The sequence below is a fragment of the Gymnodraco acuticeps genome, unplaced genomic scaffold, assembly GCF_902827175.1.
Source record: "Gymnodraco acuticeps unplaced genomic scaffold, fGymAcu1.1, whole genome shotgun sequence".
Classification (NCBI taxonomy): domain Eukaryota; kingdom Metazoa; phylum Chordata; class Actinopteri; order Perciformes; family Bathydraconidae; genus Gymnodraco; species Gymnodraco acuticeps.
The window spans coordinates 3,348,707-3,366,024 of NW_022989810.1; the positions used below are offsets into that span (position 1 = coordinate 3,348,707).

General features: G+C 40.5%; 1 protein-coding gene across 10 annotated transcripts in view; it reads right to left on the reverse strand.

The window, feature by feature from the left end:
- snap91a (synaptosome associated protein 91a) overlaps positions 1 to 17,318 on the reverse strand; it is a 56,762-nt gene that overhangs the window by 4,058 nt on the left and 35,386 nt on the right. Inside the window, exons 10-23 of one of the 10 annotated variants that reach the window (XM_034229330.1) lie at positions 12,921 to 12,982; positions 12,637 to 12,645; positions 12,105 to 12,117; positions 11,677 to 11,861; positions 11,492 to 11,577; positions 9,947 to 9,961; positions 9,496 to 9,708; positions 7,727 to 7,783; positions 6,379 to 6,627; positions 5,140 to 5,223; positions 4,777 to 4,845; positions 3,619 to 3,774; positions 3,104 to 3,175; positions 1,623 to 1,838 (exon numbers count right to left, since the gene is read on the reverse strand). In XM_034229330.1, the coding sequence (XP_034085221.1) occupies positions 1,623 to 1,838; positions 3,104 to 3,175; positions 3,619 to 3,774; positions 4,777 to 4,845; positions 5,140 to 5,223; positions 6,379 to 6,627; positions 7,727 to 7,783; positions 9,496 to 9,708; positions 9,947 to 9,961; positions 11,492 to 11,577; positions 11,677 to 11,861; positions 12,105 to 12,117; positions 12,637 to 12,645; positions 12,921 to 12,982 (1,486 nt within the window). Of the gene's footprint in view, positions 1 to 1,622; positions 1,839 to 3,103; positions 3,176 to 3,618; positions 3,775 to 4,776; positions 4,846 to 5,139; positions 5,224 to 6,378; positions 6,628 to 7,726; positions 7,805 to 9,495; positions 9,709 to 9,946; positions 9,962 to 11,491; positions 11,578 to 11,676; positions 11,862 to 12,104; positions 12,118 to 12,636; positions 12,646 to 12,920; positions 12,983 to 17,318 lie in introns of all 10 variants that reach the window. The other 9 variants (XM_034229355.1, XM_034229312.1, XM_034229377.1 and 6 more) reach the window with 9 other exon arrangements.

Sequence of the window (17,318 nt, forward strand, 5' to 3'; positions counted from 1 at the left end):
AAGACCAAAATAGTTTACAGGTTTTCATTCAAACTAACCTGTAGAGAAGCATTGTGTTGATTGAGGGTTTATCCATAACCCCATTCAGCTAACTACTTACACAATTAATTTATGCTAATTATTAAATTACACAATACATTTAGCTAACCATTTCAATGGTTTATCACAGGTTTTAGCTAACTTTTTGACCATTTATGCACTCTTTTTAGATACATATTTAATATGTTCCTTTCATTTTAGCTAACTATTTGGTCAATTTAACCATTAAGCTAACTATTTCAAAAAGACAATATCTTCCTAATTATTTGCTAACCTTTTCATTAGTTTAATCATTACTTTTAGCTAACTTTGTCATCCATTTACTTTTTATTTAGCTAACGATTTCAGCTAGGCTATCTAAGCTAGACCTTACTTAAGCTAACTATTTAAATGATTATCCAATGCTTTTATCTAACCATTTCCACTGTTGAAATACATCGTTGTATGCTACATTTTGCTAAACCTTTAGCTTTGTTAACTATTTAAACATTACTTTCCCAACAATACATGCATTACTTTAAGCTAACTTACGAAAGGCAATTTCCCCTTACTATTAGCTAACGATCCATCAATTTAACCATTACTTTCAGCTTGCTTTTTCATCCTTTTACTTGTTTAGCTAATTATTTCAGCCAGGCTATGTAGGCTATCCATAAGTTTATCCAACTATTCCAACTGTTTAAATCCATTGTTTTAAGCAAAATGTTTGCTAAACTTTTGGCTATTTTAACTATTTAAACATGTATTTACCTATCATCTGTAGTCATCTTTCTATGTACCATAAGGGGTGAATAAAGGTTGTCAAAAGAATTAATCTTTGCCACTCAAAATAATAAAATATAACACCTGCAGACTCTACTGCAGACTCAGGCCTTGATGGCATGTGGTTATAAGAGACAAGAGACACTGCTCAAAGGGGAAATACAAAAGTAAGTCTTGTCTCATGCAGAAGACAGTCAGGGTAATTGTTACATGCAAAGATGCAGAAGAGGAGAATTGTCCAAACTGCACATGCTGCAATTCCCTGCCGGGTAGAACTCACCAATTACAGATTAGAAGAAGCAAGCAATGACCCAGAAGAGAAGAAAAGGTGTGGATACGGGGTGAAAGAGGAAATTAAATGAAGCAGAAGACAAAATGTGTGCAGCAGAAAGAACGAAAGATTGCAGAGTGGGTGGAGCAGAGAGTGAAGAATTTGTGAAAGTGTGAAAAGTACAATATAAGAGATTAAGACAAATAAAGAAAATTCCTTGCAAGATAGGCTGCAGCGCTGTGGAATGCTAAGCAGTCAGCAGAAACAAACGTTCTCCATAAGGAGGACAGTGAAAGCAGCACATGTCAAGGTGTCTTCATGCAGTAGCCTTCTCAGGCTCTCAGAAAGAGGGGATAAGTAGGTCATGGTTAAGGTACAGTAGCTCAGTTTCAATGACTCAAAACAGATTCATGTGCATCAAGCAGATAACCTGCTTGATGCAGGTTATCTGCTTGATGCACCAAAACACTCTTTATATTCTCAAATAAATGGATGTAAAAATGCTAAAGATTTCTGAAATGAAAAGAATGCAAATGAAAGCTTTACTTACTTGATGCGTCAAAGCCACCAGAGGGCACTGGTGTGGTGGTTGCTGCTAGTATCGGTACTGCAGCATGGGCAGGCGGTGTCGGAGACGTTAGGGAGCCAAGAGCATCAAAGCCCGACTCCAGGAGGTCGTTCTGCACCGGAACCGGAGCAGGAGCTGGAGCCAAGGCTGGAGCTAGAGCTGGGGCAGCAGTGGGAGCCAGGGTGAGGGACATCAGGCCTGAGGGGGAGAACAGACAGCAATCTTGCTGTGACATCATATGTAGTTCTGATTTCTGACTCACCCTAATTCCACGAGGAACACACATTTGATGTGATTACTGACACAACAGATGGCACACGAGACATCTTGGAAGACAAATTCAATTTCGGTTATCCCAGTGGGGAAAGTGAATCAGTGCAGCAGCACATAGCAACCGGTTGATTTTATACTCTAGAATCTAGATAATGTTTGGTCTATACAATTTAAGACATTAAAAAAAAAAGCCAATTCCAGTATTTAAAAGTCCATGGTGATACATACGGGACAAGTGTCACATATAGCACATCACAATCACATAAACAAGTTAACATAAACGGGGGGAAACATCCTTGATCATTACATATAACACACACGCCATGTCCAACATAGACTAGTGTGTACAGGTGTAATTATCAGTGAACCATGTTTTTAAGTGAGCTGTATCGTATATATGTATATATGGATTCATAAATAATCCATAATCAAAATAGTTACATTAATTAATTGATCTCTAGATCATTTTAAAAACAATTTGTATAAAGAAATAGCAAACATTTTAAATCATAAAGAGCATGCATCTCTATCAGTGATGGCAAGTATCTAAACATGCTATAGTTCCTAAACACATACATTTTCTTTAATCCTTACTATGAGATACTCTTTTTTTTTAACATATCTTTATTATAAATAGTGAATAGATTAAATATACTTTTTGTGTAATGGTTGTGTTTGGAAATGAGTTAGTAAATGTATGGATACAAGAGTAGTGTGCATATAATGGATATAGTTTTGCTGTTTAAAGTAACAAAGGGGAATAATTGATATACACATGGTCATTTTTAAGTATTCCTTAAGGAATACAAATAACTTTTTCTGATACACTTATTCTTTAACTATTGGCAAAACAGCAGCAACAGAAATGAGATGAGAATTGTCTATGATATCATTGTGGCCAGACGTTTATCAGACAGTTCCACTTTGGAACCGCTGTATTGTCAAATTAAACTAGTCCTGCCAAGTCTGTGTCATTATCAATTTGACGAATGCATCTCCATCATTACTTCCTGCATAATTATTCAATCAACTAAAATATTTCTGTGAGCCTTTTGCCAGCATAAAAACTTTTAATAAGAAATGTCATCAAAATGTGCTGGTCCATTCAGCCTGTCTAATTACACTGTGATTTACATCAAAATGCTTTGATACTGTAGGACCAAAACATGTGAGAGAAAGATAAGACTCACCTCCCAGCAGATCATCTCCAGGCCCTCCAGGAGCAGAGCTCTTCGTCTCGTCCACGGGACTGGCAAAGGAGTCTGCAAGGCATCCAGTTATCATTGCAGCATGAAGGGCAGAAAGGGGGTAGAGGTCAGCCCCGAACCACATACTGGGACACAATTAGTGGTAGGGGACAAGATGTTCATAATGCAATGCTTTAACTGATTCAAAAGTTGGCAGGAGTGCAGCAGACAAAAATCTTCCATCCATCTCTAATTCCGTCCAATAAATCGACATTGTTTCTATACATTTTTTCAGTGCAGCAAAAAAGCACTGTTTGCAACAGCAACATTTTCAGCTCTTCATAAAGTTCACTTGAAACATCCAATAGTTGTACTGGTAAAAACACTCAAGACCTTACTGTAACAACTGCAGATGATAATAAAATACCCAGAAGAGATACATAAGATTACACAAATGCAAGTTCAACCATTTGCATTCAGCATGTCGTGAGAGATATGTGTGTTCTGTGGTACAGTACCCAGAAGGTCAATGACAGGTGCTGGCTCTGCTTTGGGTGGAGAGGAGGCCTCTGGGCTAGAAGCTGCTGCAGGAGCAGGAGCAGAAGCAGGAGCTGAAGCAGAGGCTGAAGAAGGAGCAGAAGCAGCCTCAGAAGGTTCTGGGGATGAATATGAGTCTGAAGAGAGAGACGGCCAGAGACAGAAGCAGGAATAGATTAAATTACTCTCAATCACTACATTTATCAGTGACAGCTTTATTTCTAAGGGGAGAATGCTTTGCTCAGTATGCCTACTCTAAAAGCATAGCAGACATCGAGAGAAGAAGCAGGCTTCTGCATCTTAAGGGAACGTTTGGATTGTTTGATGTGGGATTGCATGAGGTACTTATCCAAAGTCCGTATTTTACCGCCCACAGTTTGAAAAAACTGAAAGGGGCAGAACTTAAAACGGTTTAAGCCACCTTGAAATAAATTAATATCAGTTCAAGTGTACGCTTTATTTAGGATATATTTACAGCTTTACCTTGCAGTTGGACAGCCCATTCTTACAGAAGCCATTATATTATTCTATGTTCCTCTTCAAGGCCACGAGACTCAATTGACAAAAACAGTTTCTGTAACTCACAGAACACATTGGTTGCTGGTCTTCTGCTGTCTTGATTTCAAAGTCTATTTGTGCCTGTTTGGTAAATGTATAATTATTTTTAATGTTGTCTGGTCTATTTGAAGAGAGCATAGATAGCAGCTTTAGTTATTCGTTGAAAAAGAACTGTCTCCCAGCAAGGTCAATTGGTGAAAATATTCTAAATATAGCCTATACCTTGGGCTTTTCTATTAAGTTGCTATAATAGGTTTTGCTTCTGCCCCACCGAAAGCAATACATTGCTAGAGATTCTGTGCTGGAAGTCCTGTCTGTTTCTCCAAACTGGGGGCTTGCCGACTATCATCTTCCGAAGGTAAGACAATGGATAGTACCTCAATGGATAATACCTCAAAACAGTCAAAGATATCCCTTAAACTGTGTATCCACATCCTTGAAGCGTGCACCATTCGTAGCACAGAACTGTGTATGTGCGTGCATACACCAGCACCATGCAACAAAAACGTCATAACATGTGAAGCTGGCTGCACTCTTCATCAGAAAAAGGAAAACAGTGATGCAGTGTCAGCTTGACTTACCGGTCACAATGTCTCCAGAAAGAACCGGCTCGGGCAAAGGAGAGGGCCCGCGTGAAACAGCAGGAAGGTCTAATTTACCAGCGCAAGCGATATGCAGAATACGAGAAAGAAGAAAACCATAGAGGTCCGGAAGCAAAAGAAAATGTGTTAGCGTGGCAGGTAGAAAGACACAGCTAAAATAGAAAGCAGCCACAAGACAATCCAAGACTTGACACGTGGGTTACATGCAGTTCTCATACCACTATGGGGGACAAACCAAGACGTGTGGGGGAAAGTAAAACAGTCGACAGAGGAGTAGACGTATGGAAACCAGAAGAGATGAACAGGTTCCACATACAGACAAATGGGTATCAACTCCTGTACCTGCACCAAAAAGGTCTACGCTAGGAGTGGTAGCAGCTTTGGATTCTGTGGTAGGGCTTTGCTCAGGCATTGAATCAAACATATCTAAGAACAAGGACACACAATCAAATGTACATTCAGATTTCAAGTCCAGTGCATTCAGAGTGATGAGTTCAGAAGAGAGATGAGGGAAAGCAGATAGTTGGGTCATTAAACAGGGTAAGTTGCTGTGTAACAATGCAATGCAAAACGGAACAGTGCAAAGGTTAAAAGGGTATATTGCTCAGCATGAAGACTACGCTATTTTTATCATTGAATCTTGATGACATTCAATGCTTTTTGCTATCAAATAGCAGTTATTTTCCAAACTCCAATGCTCGTGCCAGCAGTTCTTTGAGGCTATACTTTTGAGGTATAGCTGTGATTTGAGCTTCATGTTAGCATAAGCCTGCTAACATGCTCATGAGGACTGAGCTAAAATGCTGATATGAATAGACTAGTCAGCAGACTTTAGCCCGTTAGCATTGCTAACATTTGCTAACTAGTACTTAACAAAACTGCCAATTGTTGCTGCCTTACATTGCTATATTTTGAACCATGCCACGAGCTCAGCTACAAACTTCAATAGCTCTTTTTTTTATCATGGGGTAACGTATTTCTATCCATTTAACCATTATCTATGCACACTTTTTCTGAATTGAAAGATATCGATAGAATATACAATTTCTGTCATTGAGCAATATTCCCTTTTAACTAAAGTGCATACGCTACAATAAAGCATTCTCAGGTAACAGTTTCTAAAATACAAGCATGAGAAGAAAACAATTTTCTTCCCGGAGTCTGTTTTTTTAGTATTAGGTTCATATAATCAAAACAAATTGAGCAACCTCTGTTAATAAAAAAAAGGTAATTATTAGTTATTCTCCAAAGATGTCAAGTTAGCCATTTTGGTCCCCAACAATGACCGTTTATTTTACAATTGGCTTAATTTTTGATAGATTTTGTATTATGTAAAAGCTGCAGAGGAGGTCAATATGCTTGATTAACTTGACTAAATGATCTGTATCTAAAGGGAATGCATCATGGAAAATAGAACAAACAATCTGGAATGTAGGGACTGGCCAGGTTATTATCATCGCCACTACTGTCATCATCACTAACAAGGGCAACACAGTCATCATCATTATCAAAGCAAATATCATCATCGTCACAATGCAGGGCAATGCAGTGAGAGGCATAATGAGAGCGAGAAGACTTTACCACCAAAGATATCTAGAGTCGGAGCGGCTGCAGACTCTGTGGTGGTGGTGTCGGAAGAAAGGGTGGGGGTAGCAGGGGCAGCGATGGGGACGACGATGGGGACGACGATGGGGACGACGATGGGGACGACGATGGTCGGCGCCTCACTAGAGGAGGGAGTGATGATGGCCCCCTTTTCAGTGGGCCTCATGGCGAACAGGTCCATCTCTGGAGCAATGTCTGCACTCCCCTCTGTCGTAGCGAAGGGGTCTTCAGGAAGAGCAGCAAGGCGGTGGTGATGATTAGTTAGGAGAGGGTTATGATTAGAGAAGAAGGGAAGGGTGTGGTGAAGTGGATGAGGAAGGGGAAGGAGGGATTTGTTAAAGCAACAAACACCGTAAAAAGCATGTTTGTGAGGCTTCTGAAGCTTTAAATCCCAGTTAGGTACAAAGGAAGTCAATCAATAACACGGTCACTCAATAACCTCAATTGAGAATGGCTTGCATCCATTAAATAATAAGACAGTGGGGAACATTTCTTCAGTAAATAATAATGGACTACAACTTCTGGTCGACTGGCCCACAGCCCAATTAGTTTAGTTAATAATGAGAACACCCAATTCAGTGTCCCTGGTTCATTGTTATTATCTCCATTAGAAGATAATGAGATTGGTCCTGTGTGTATCTATGTGTCTATCCACAGCTCCTCTTGCATACCGCTGGACCCATCAGCATCATATTTGTTATGATCATGTATGAAAGTTTTCCATTCAGAGAAAGCAAAGCATTGACTGCAATAACTATTAAACTACTGGCAGAATTCCATGCAACTTGGTTGGTTAGTGTAGCATGGGCCAATGAATAACCCTTTATTTTGGTGATGCAAATCCAGCAAAAAAAACAAAAACTTTTCTCATCTTAACATTGCGAGTTATAACATTTGCATGGTCCAAAAGCTATTTGCAAGAAAAACTGCGTGGGAATGTCATAGATTTCTCATTGTCCTGTTCATATGCAAGGCCAGAGAGAGAGACTTAATTAAGTTATAAAAAAGGTAAGAAAAGCTTGACAATGACTAATCACCAGGTAGTATCAGGGGTAAGGTTTACCAAAGAAAATTGTCTTCATTGTTAGAAAAAAAATGGCTAATAGCTGCACTGTGCTTTTTACTGCACTGGGTGAATATTAAGAGGAAAAGTGTAGTCGAGATGAGGGAGGAGAGGGTTCATGGCTGGGGCATTAGAGCAGGATTTGGGGTGAGACAGTAGGTTCTACTGTCTCATATGTAAGCAGAAGCAGCTTTGATATAATAAAAGCAACAGCTTTCCCACACACACACACAGACATATAGAGGCTGTTGAGTCACCCACCAGATCCACCAAAAGCATCAGCAGCGGGGCCCGCGGCCACAGCAGCAGGACCGTCTCCTGGGGAGGGTGCAAACGCATCTAGGGTATAGCAGACGAAAAACAGCCAGACCGCAAACGAAACAAACATAACACCCGACAGACACATGGATGTAAAGGACAAAAGATGAGTCAACAGATGGAATGGACAGAAAACAAAAATGAAAGGTCAGCATTAGGATAAAAAGCAGAGAATACAAGAAATATGCAGCCCCGTAATTGCAGGGAATAATCTGATGGTAGCATCAGTCTCTTGGTGAGTTTTGAAGGGCTGCATAATGCTGCATTCAGTGAGTGCACCACCTGTGCAGGTTTGTGAAATGAGGCAAGTTGTCACAAGTTACTGGTACTATGTGACAAGAGGGGGAAATGTCAAGGTCAAGGACGAAAGAGGCTTTCTTTGAAAAAAGAAAACCTCAATTAGCTCTTTTCAGCAGACACTTCTCTGATTAAATAAATCCAGCCATCATCTTGACATATGTGTGAAACTGTTAGTATGTCATTGGGGGGAGAATCATTAAGGGTGATGGACAAATAAACCAAAGGGCAATAGATCACCAAAATACGAGTCATAACAGAAGATTAATTACGATGCTGTGGGTTAATTAAGGTGAGTTTATGAGTCTCTGATGAAACACATTCATGTCCACTCTAATAATAAGTGTTTTGTAGCAATTGTGCAGCCTTAAGTAAACCCAGAGAAAAGCAAGTAATCCACAAAACTGGCTCATATTGTTGTGATGTGCCACGAATGATTAACATTGTTGCTCTGTGCTCAATGCAAAACAGAGTGTGTGAATGCTTGACGTTAGTACGTTAGCATGTTAGCACGTGAGTGTACATGGTTTTATTCAAAGCTGAATGCTAAACATTAGAAAACATGATATAAAACTATTACTTTTGAGTCACAGCACTATTCATTTTTTGAACAGTATATAGGGTACCCGGCTCAGAAGGTCATTTGAAAGAAACAACAGAGTTGTGATGAAGACATTTCCAGAATCCTCAAAGACCGGATGAAAACGTATTCCACTGCTGAATTAGGAAAGGTGCACCTCTTTTGGTCTTTCCAGTTTTTCATATTAGTCATACAAAATAAAGCATTATACTACACTTATATATTATATTATATTATACTACACCTTTCTTTTGCAATAGGGGGGAATACTTATGTCCTATACAGTTGCAACTTATCAAAACAAATGTATACAGATAGTAAGAAGCGTCACTAAGGTTTCTGGAAATACCTTCAATGAGCAGTTTGTGTTTTCTTGAACAGCCCTTTACATTTTTCAAAAATATGTAATTTTACTTTTTATAAAATTATATATTATCTATTTTGTATCTGATGTTTCGCTATGAACTCAAATGTAATGGCAATACTTGAGTGTCACAATCAGGGGCTATGATGCCATCTTTAATGCCATAAAGTACATTTCCATACTTGATTGCATTGCAGAAACAAATTGCATGAGATTCTCCTCATTTCTAGATATCACACAAAGTATGCATACATCACATTAACGTATAATCTGATGTACAACAGCCTGTAGACTTTGTATGGTTTTTGATGAAGTCATTTACTTGTTTAAATGCAAAATATAGTGAGTACTAATACAATCCCATTGCTTTCCCTACGTTTTTTACAAAGTAATCAGCAAAATACTCAAATAAAAAGGGGTTTGGTGTAGATAAGCTGGCAGGCCTACAGTATATCCCCGACCCAGACTGACCTCCGAAAAAGTCCATCTCTACGGCTGTGGTGGGAGCTGAAGCTGGCAGTGAGGCGGGGGCCGGGACGGCTGCAGCAGCAGCAGCGGCAAGAGTAGCTGCAGCGGAGGGAGGTGCGGGTCTTACAGGAGCAGCAGCTACTGCAACAGCCACTTCAGCTGACTCTTCCTCCTCTAGGAGAGCTTCAGAGGCTTCATCAGCGGCAGCCAGAGTTGCTATTTGTATAAACCCCATCAGTCACAATCCCCCAGAAGAGAGGAATAGGAGAAAAAAGATAGAAGGAAGACGGCAGTGTCAGAGAGACTGAAAAGTGTAAACAAACACATGCTTAGCAGGCGCTAAATGTGAAAATAGTTTGACAAAAGGTGAATTGAGAAATTCAGTTAGAAAGCCAAGTGGAGAAAAATGAAATGCCTGCAGGCCTTTATAGAATAAGATCAACAGAGTACTCACCCTCAGCCAAGAGATCTGTACAACAGACAGACAGAAACACAGGTGAGAGGATGATTGGTTTGTATGAAATTCTGAAATGTTTGTATTTGCAAGCTGCCAACACTATAGAGAAGAAGCCAGATAAAAAGCAGTCATGAGCCAATAGTAAGTTCCAATAAGGCTAAAAGCTCCTTTATGTAATTTAGAGAACAGTTGGACTACGGCCATGTTCAGGGTTGGGATGTTGGGATAAACGGAGGGCATGCCAAAGAGCAACGTCAGGTTTGAAATGGGAAATGCTCTGTAATTTATACCACATTGTTCAAAAAAAGCATCAACAAGGGTACGGGTACCACTTCTTTAATGTACTATAGGGAATCATTATAAAAGACCACTGCTGTTTTAGTTAATATACGAAATATGTATACATTTGCTATTACTGCCATCATTTTTTCAAATCAGACAATAGATTTTTGTATTGATTTCCCCTTCCCCTGCCAGCAATTATTTTCCATTACTTTTACTGTAATATTCAAATTACTTGACAGGGACCTCAACTCACTTTATGATTTGAATTGTCCTAATAAAACAAGTCTGTATTTGAAGAGATAACAAATCCAAACATCAGCATGGTTAGCTTGCCTTTGATGGAATTCATGTATATTAGGGAGGCGTGTGGTGCAGTGGGTTGTCCGTTGGTGTTCGGATTAGGGGGTCACATGTTCAAACCCCACTGCAGTCAGCATGTCGTTGTGTCCCTGGGACACTTCACCCCAAATTGCTCCTGTGGGGATTGCCCACAGTATTGAGTATGTAAGTCGCTTTGGATAAAAGCGTCTAACAAGTGACATGTAATGTAATGTAATATTAAAAAAGGTTCTCTGTAAATAAGTTTAGGCCAAAGAACATCTCATCAAAAACAATGCTAGACTTACTGTTTGTTTATTAGCTCTGAACTAGGAAAAGCTGAAACAGTACCTAGCTTAGTACCTAGAGTTGTATTTAAGCTTTCATTTGAGTCCTAGCAGCATCTTGTTAGCTCAATATATTTTGATGTAGGGTGACAGGTTACATTAGGTTTAATACTTCCAGTGTAGTAACATCATCTACTCACTGCATCGAATGGTAAAGTTAAAACAGTGTTTTCAACCAAATTGTGGGTTAGCAATTAGTTAGCTAGCTACACCTGCTAAAATCTGCTAGCAAGAGTTGTCATGCAAAAAAATTGAAATGAGAAGTTGAAATCCAGGACCCATTGGTAATTATTAAGAATTCCATAGGGTAAACCTACCACACAATGATGTTTAAAGAGAACTGCAAACAGGGAAAGCGTTGGGCTATGATTTGAATTTGACCAATTTAAGAAAGAAACATCTGGAAATAATTGGTATATAAGTATATCAGCTTCTTAGAATGAACAATTAGATAGCCCTCATGGTAATAATTGTGTCATTTAAATTGTAAAATTCACTATTGGCCGATTTAACCGAGACTGTGCGGCCGGGAGGCGGGGTTAAAGGAAATGCTAGTGCACTAAGCGGAAAATCCAAGCGCGGCTATTCTCACCTCCCCATCCAGTCATGGAGGAAGTGGCTCCCTTTGTTGAGGAGGAGGCCATTGGGTCGAGATCCAACAAGAAGCAATCAAGATCACTATCACAGAAAAAGAGAGAGGGGGTTGAGAGACCTGTTTCTAATGCAATACGGACAGCTCAGCTCAAACACTTTGGAACATTGTTGAGTGACTCTTACTTGCTGGTAGTAATGGTGGTTGGGGCTGGAGGGGTGGGGGTGATAGTGGGTGGAGGAGGTTTGACAGGAGGCCCGGGGCGAGCAGGAGGGCCCCCTCCAGGAGTTGGAGCGTTGCGCCTGGCTGGAGCAACAGCAGCAGCAGCGGCGGGGGGCACAGGGGGCACGCTGTTGTTGGCTGGAGCCTCCTGCAGCAAAAAAACACATCCCCCCTGTTAACATGAAACCTGACGCTGTTATATAAGCTGATGTGATTCAGCAGCTTTTCAACACATGAATTCCCAATAAATCACTACTTGTTCGTAGTAAACTGTGAAGGGTAAAGGTACAAGTCAAATTAAGCATTTATAAATGTTGTAGTTGTATACACAAGTGCTATAAAGACTATCATTATTAACATTACATAATGATTATAATGGAATATAGCTTACCTTGGTGGGCGATCTGCAAAAACAATGAAAGCAAATGAGTTAAAGAGTTTCCTGATGTACATGCTGAAACATAAAAGCTGTTACGGAGATGGGAGGCAGCAAAGTGACATTTTAAGTGTTACTTTGGTGTTGTTTTTAGGCAGGCAACATCTCAACACAATTCCATTTAGTACACGATTGTAATTAAAAGGGCCCACGCTGCACTGCTGAGTGATGGTCCACTTTGGCAAAGCTTTGTTTTCCCACATTACTGACAGGAAGTAATGTTTCTGAAAGGCATGCCTGTTAAAGCTTTGTTGCAGTCAGGGACGATTGTCACATGATAACAAAGATGATTATGTTATAGTGACATGAGTTCAAAGGGAAGACTTCCCCTTGTACAGTATGTCAACGACAATAATGATGGAAATAATATTAGGTCACAAACTGCTTCTTAAACACAACACAAATGCCGACTCAGATGTAATTTCTTCAGAATGACTCAAACTATAAATTATATTTAGGTCATTTCCCATTGACACAGAATACTTACTTATCCTCTCTGAGTTAAGCAAAGACAGAGGGAAGTGCATGTTAGAGAAGTAACAGGAAATAGTAAGGTAACCTATGATGTAACACTGATCACACAGGCCAAAGAGAAGGAGCTAAATCACTGTAATAGCACATCCAGCTATCTAGAGCCCAAATCACTACAGACATAGCTTTTAGCAATCCAAGAAGCATTCAACTGTATAATTACAGGATTATTAAAGCTTCAGATCCATGTTGCAAACGATTGAAAAAGTAAACAGCTTGCAGCTATATTGAACTACTTACGGCTTCTTTCCCTCCAGTGTGTCGAGGTGGGTCTCCAGGGACTCCAGAAGACTATGTGGGGCCTGTAGAATAATAAAGAGAGTGATACAACCGGGACTTTCACATTATAAAGACTTATGGTCAGGGAAGGCTTACAAAATGATTTTACTCCACAATAGAACACGGTGGATCACACTGGCTCAGAACGTATGAGTAACTGACTGATTCTGAGACGATGCTTCCTCTTTGAGTAAGAGTCTTTATATTAAAAAACTATTGAAAAAGATACCTGGAATCCTATTTTCAAGCCAGGCAAAGGGGGGTAATATTCAAAGAAAAATGTGGAATTATGGAGATACATTTACGAGAATATATTTTCTTAGATTTAAGTCATAGTAACATCTTTCTTGAAACACAAATGACAAATGACAGACATTGTAATCTCAAACTCTATGAATTATTCATCTTTGAACTTCAGTCTCTCACTGGGTTCAACGCTGATACATTGCTTTTTCCACACGTAAATTGGTGTATGAATCTTAAATTACGATTTTTTATTACAATGTGAATCGAGTGGCCTGTGTTCGTCGTCCATAACATACGCCTGCCCATACCATAACCCCACCACCACCATGGGCCACTCGATTCACAACATTACCCTAACCCTAACCCTACCCCTCACACCAGATACTGACTGGTTTTCGGACCCCCCCAGACCCCCCCAATAAAGCAAAAATGCACGTTTCAGAGTGGCCTTTTATTGTGGCCAGCCTAAGGCACACCTGTGCAATAATCATGCTGTCTAATCAGCATCTTGATATGCCACACCTGTGAGGTGGGATGGATTATCTCTGCAAAGGAGAAGTGCTCACTATCACAGATTTTTTCAGATTTGTGAACAATATTTGAGAGAAATGGTTATTTTGTTTATATAGAAAATGTTTTAGATCTTTGAGTTCATCTCATGAAAAATGGGAGCAAAAAGTGTTGCGTTTATATTTGTGTTCAGTGTATCTAGTCAAACTGGTTTGCTGTGTGATGGCTATCCATATTTGTCCAGAACCAACCAAATGTGTCGTAGCATTGAGTTTCCAAAATTCATTAGGGTTATTAAACTGGATACAACAAACAACAACCTAGAAACAATTACCAATAAAACAGCAACAGAACCAAGGGTTCATTGCAATGCTAATAGAGATCAATGTTCCAGCCAGCCACGATGCAGAGCTGCATGCTCATTCGGGGCAAAAAGAGACATTATCACCTCCCAACATGCAGTTAAAAGGATGGTTCAATATCCAACAGGCCTATTGACAGAGGTCAAAGCTAAATCCGCCAATACAATCAGTCACTAATTCACTTTTCCTTGATTCCCTGCTCCATTTGCTGGATTTATCGATGCAAAGCTGTCTAGTCTATTATTCCTAAAACTTAAAAGGACCAACAAGGCAAAGAGGCTGATCATATTTAGTCTTGGCACTAAGAGGGAACATTTATCATCCAGAGACTTTCATTTGTCTGTTCCTAACACGCAAAAAAATACTTTCTGCAGGCAAAAAAAGACACAACAGCTCTATAACAAGAGACATACAGTATAGGAGAAGTTACCATCCGTAGAAGATGCCAATATAAAAGTTGCTGAACCATATCCTAGTGGATGTGACAGCTGGCCTTCTGGCACTATGTTGGAAATATGATGTGATATGATAGACTCTGTCACCTTTGTCTGTGTCTGTGTTTCTGTATCTACTCTCTATTCTAAAAACAGAGTGTGATGACATAACAACACTTCAGATGGTGATATTATTCTGACTTGTTTGTCAGTAATACCTTCCGGGAGGGATAAGAACAGAAATCGGTGTTTAAAACTGAGATTTATCCACTACAGTGCGAGAGATCCAGGAGATTGATATAGTTTGCTCCACTGGACACATTAATCCAAATGTATCACCAGTATCTCATTTGGAAAGACCAGGCTTAAATAAAATGAGATGGGTTTTGAAGAAGGATGTCATCCTGTCCTGATAATTTATTGCAAAATGTTTCTTGGCAAACACTGGTGGACATAGGATGGTAAGAAAAATGGTGGTGTCATTCAAAAACCGTCACTGACATTTAGCACCATTTTGTAAAATGCTTGTAAGTCTACCCTAAAGAATCAGAACCAGTGTTTCCCTAGGTTTACTGCTTTGGGGGGGTGCTGCCAGGGCGGGATGAGGGTGTTTAATCACTGCAGCGTTTAGCTGAAATGTTTCTTGGCAAACACTGGTGGACATAGGATGGTAAGAAAAATGGTGGTGTCATTCAAAAACCGTCACTGACATTTAGCACCATTTTGTAAAATGCTTGTAAGTCTACCCTAAAGAATCAGAACCAGTGTTTCCCTAGGTTTACTGCTTTGGGGGGGTGCTGCCAGGGCGGGATGAGGGTGTTTAATCACTGCAGCGTTTAGCTGAGCTTTCCCCCGGTAGAAATCTCTAGCAGGTGAAAGCTGCGTGATGCTACAAAGGGGCGTGGCTAAAGCAGAATCAGCCTGTTTGCAACAGGGCTGCAAAAGAGGGGTATGAGGCGAGCAGTATGAGGTATTGCTACAATGGGTGATCTGTTTGGTATTTTTTAGCAAAAAACTTCACAGACATGTTTTGTATGGGGATGGCCCTACAATATATGTTTCCAATATAGCAATAGGTCCACTTTAATAAAAGAGCACATGTTCAATGTGAAAAGTGACCATAGATAGATTATTTTCAGTTTCGATTTGGCGCTATAGGCCATAAAAAAAATGCAGCACCCCCAAGACAATGGTAGGGGAAACACTGAGAACAGTATAAGCGCTAGGCTCATAGGCTCCCCCTAGGATAGCCATAGCACCCCCTAAGCACCCCCAAAAAATGTATGTGTCTTTTTTTTAATGCTGTCAAAATTATCGCGTTAACGGCGGTAATTAATTTTTTGAATTAATTACGTTAAAATATTTAACGCATGTGCAGAATGGCCCGCCCCATACATCCCACCAGTGGCAGCGTCAGGGTATGGCTGGGGTAGGCTACACCCATACCAAGAAATGGCTTAGCCCCACATTGAAAAATGATGTTAAAGTAAGCAAAATAAAGTCTGCCAACTCGCGCCGAGAATTGCACAGACGGCAGTTAGTAAGATTGATTTCAGAAGCCACTTGTCTGGAAATACCGAAGACCAGAAACGGTTTTGAAAACTTTTGTCACGTAGTGATCGTCTTCTCAATAGAACATCTTTGATAATGTCTTCTGGCCAATCAGAATCAAGATAACGGCGTGGTGTTGTTGCAGGAAGTCCCGACGGAGAATACTTTTGCTGTAGTACAGGTGTGCACATAACTGGCACACAGGTTATGGGCGTAATCTGAAATGCGTACCAGCACTTGTGTCACAAAGCGCATTTGCGTACCGACGTACTTGTGAAGCTTTTCCAGAAGGCGGTTAGATTACCGGACGACAGAGTCGGTCTCCGTGTGCACAGACAGGGCTGCTGTTAACGTCGGTCTGTACAACGGAATTGTGCCAAAAAACTACGCCAACCGGCTGCGGAGGGAGACTCCCCCCCTTCACTGGAGAACTGCGCTAAAACAGCTGATCACACAACCCAGTCTCACGGCATTTCGTGTTCACCAAACACGATTTTTAATCTATTGATTCGTGTTCACCAACACGATTTCCCCCTTTTTTTCGTGTTGCACAGCACGATTTTAAAAGCAATGTATTTCTACTGGTAATGACGCTCATGGAAGCACGGCATTCGTTTGTGTCGGCTGCCCTTAAGGCCCTGACACACCAGGCCGATATCGGCTGTTCTCGTAAGTCGGGAGACGAAGCGTGTCCTGTCGCCCAAACTCAAGTTGGTGTGTCCCGCACCGTCGACCGTGACACGCCTTATTTGGACTGCCAGACCCGATGTTGAATCGGCCATGCGTCGGGTCTGGCAGTCGGACCAAACAATCACTCCGATTGGCTGTTCAGCTAGCAAATCAATGCATGAGAAGCAAAACGGAAGTGAGGGGCGTAAACAAACGATTTAAGAAGGCACACACAGACTGATATTCATTTTCATCTCATCATGGCGATCTGGAATGACGCAAACGAAGACCTGCTCATCACATTGATCCAGGAGAGGCCAGCTCTGTACGATATCACGGAGAAAAGGTACTCTAACCGAGTAGTGAAAACCGGACTCTGGCGAGAGATTGAAACGCAACTTGGTTTCTCGGGTAAGATTATCTTTTTCATCAATTGAGCTCTTTAGCAGATACTGTTGGCTTTTTATTGTTTGCCAGCGTACAGTGACGTTAACGTGAAGTGTAATTTATTATTTCAACCTTGTGTTTTGTTGTTATCTTGTTGCTAGCTGTTGCTAGCTGTGCAGTTTGGCACTGCATATAGATAT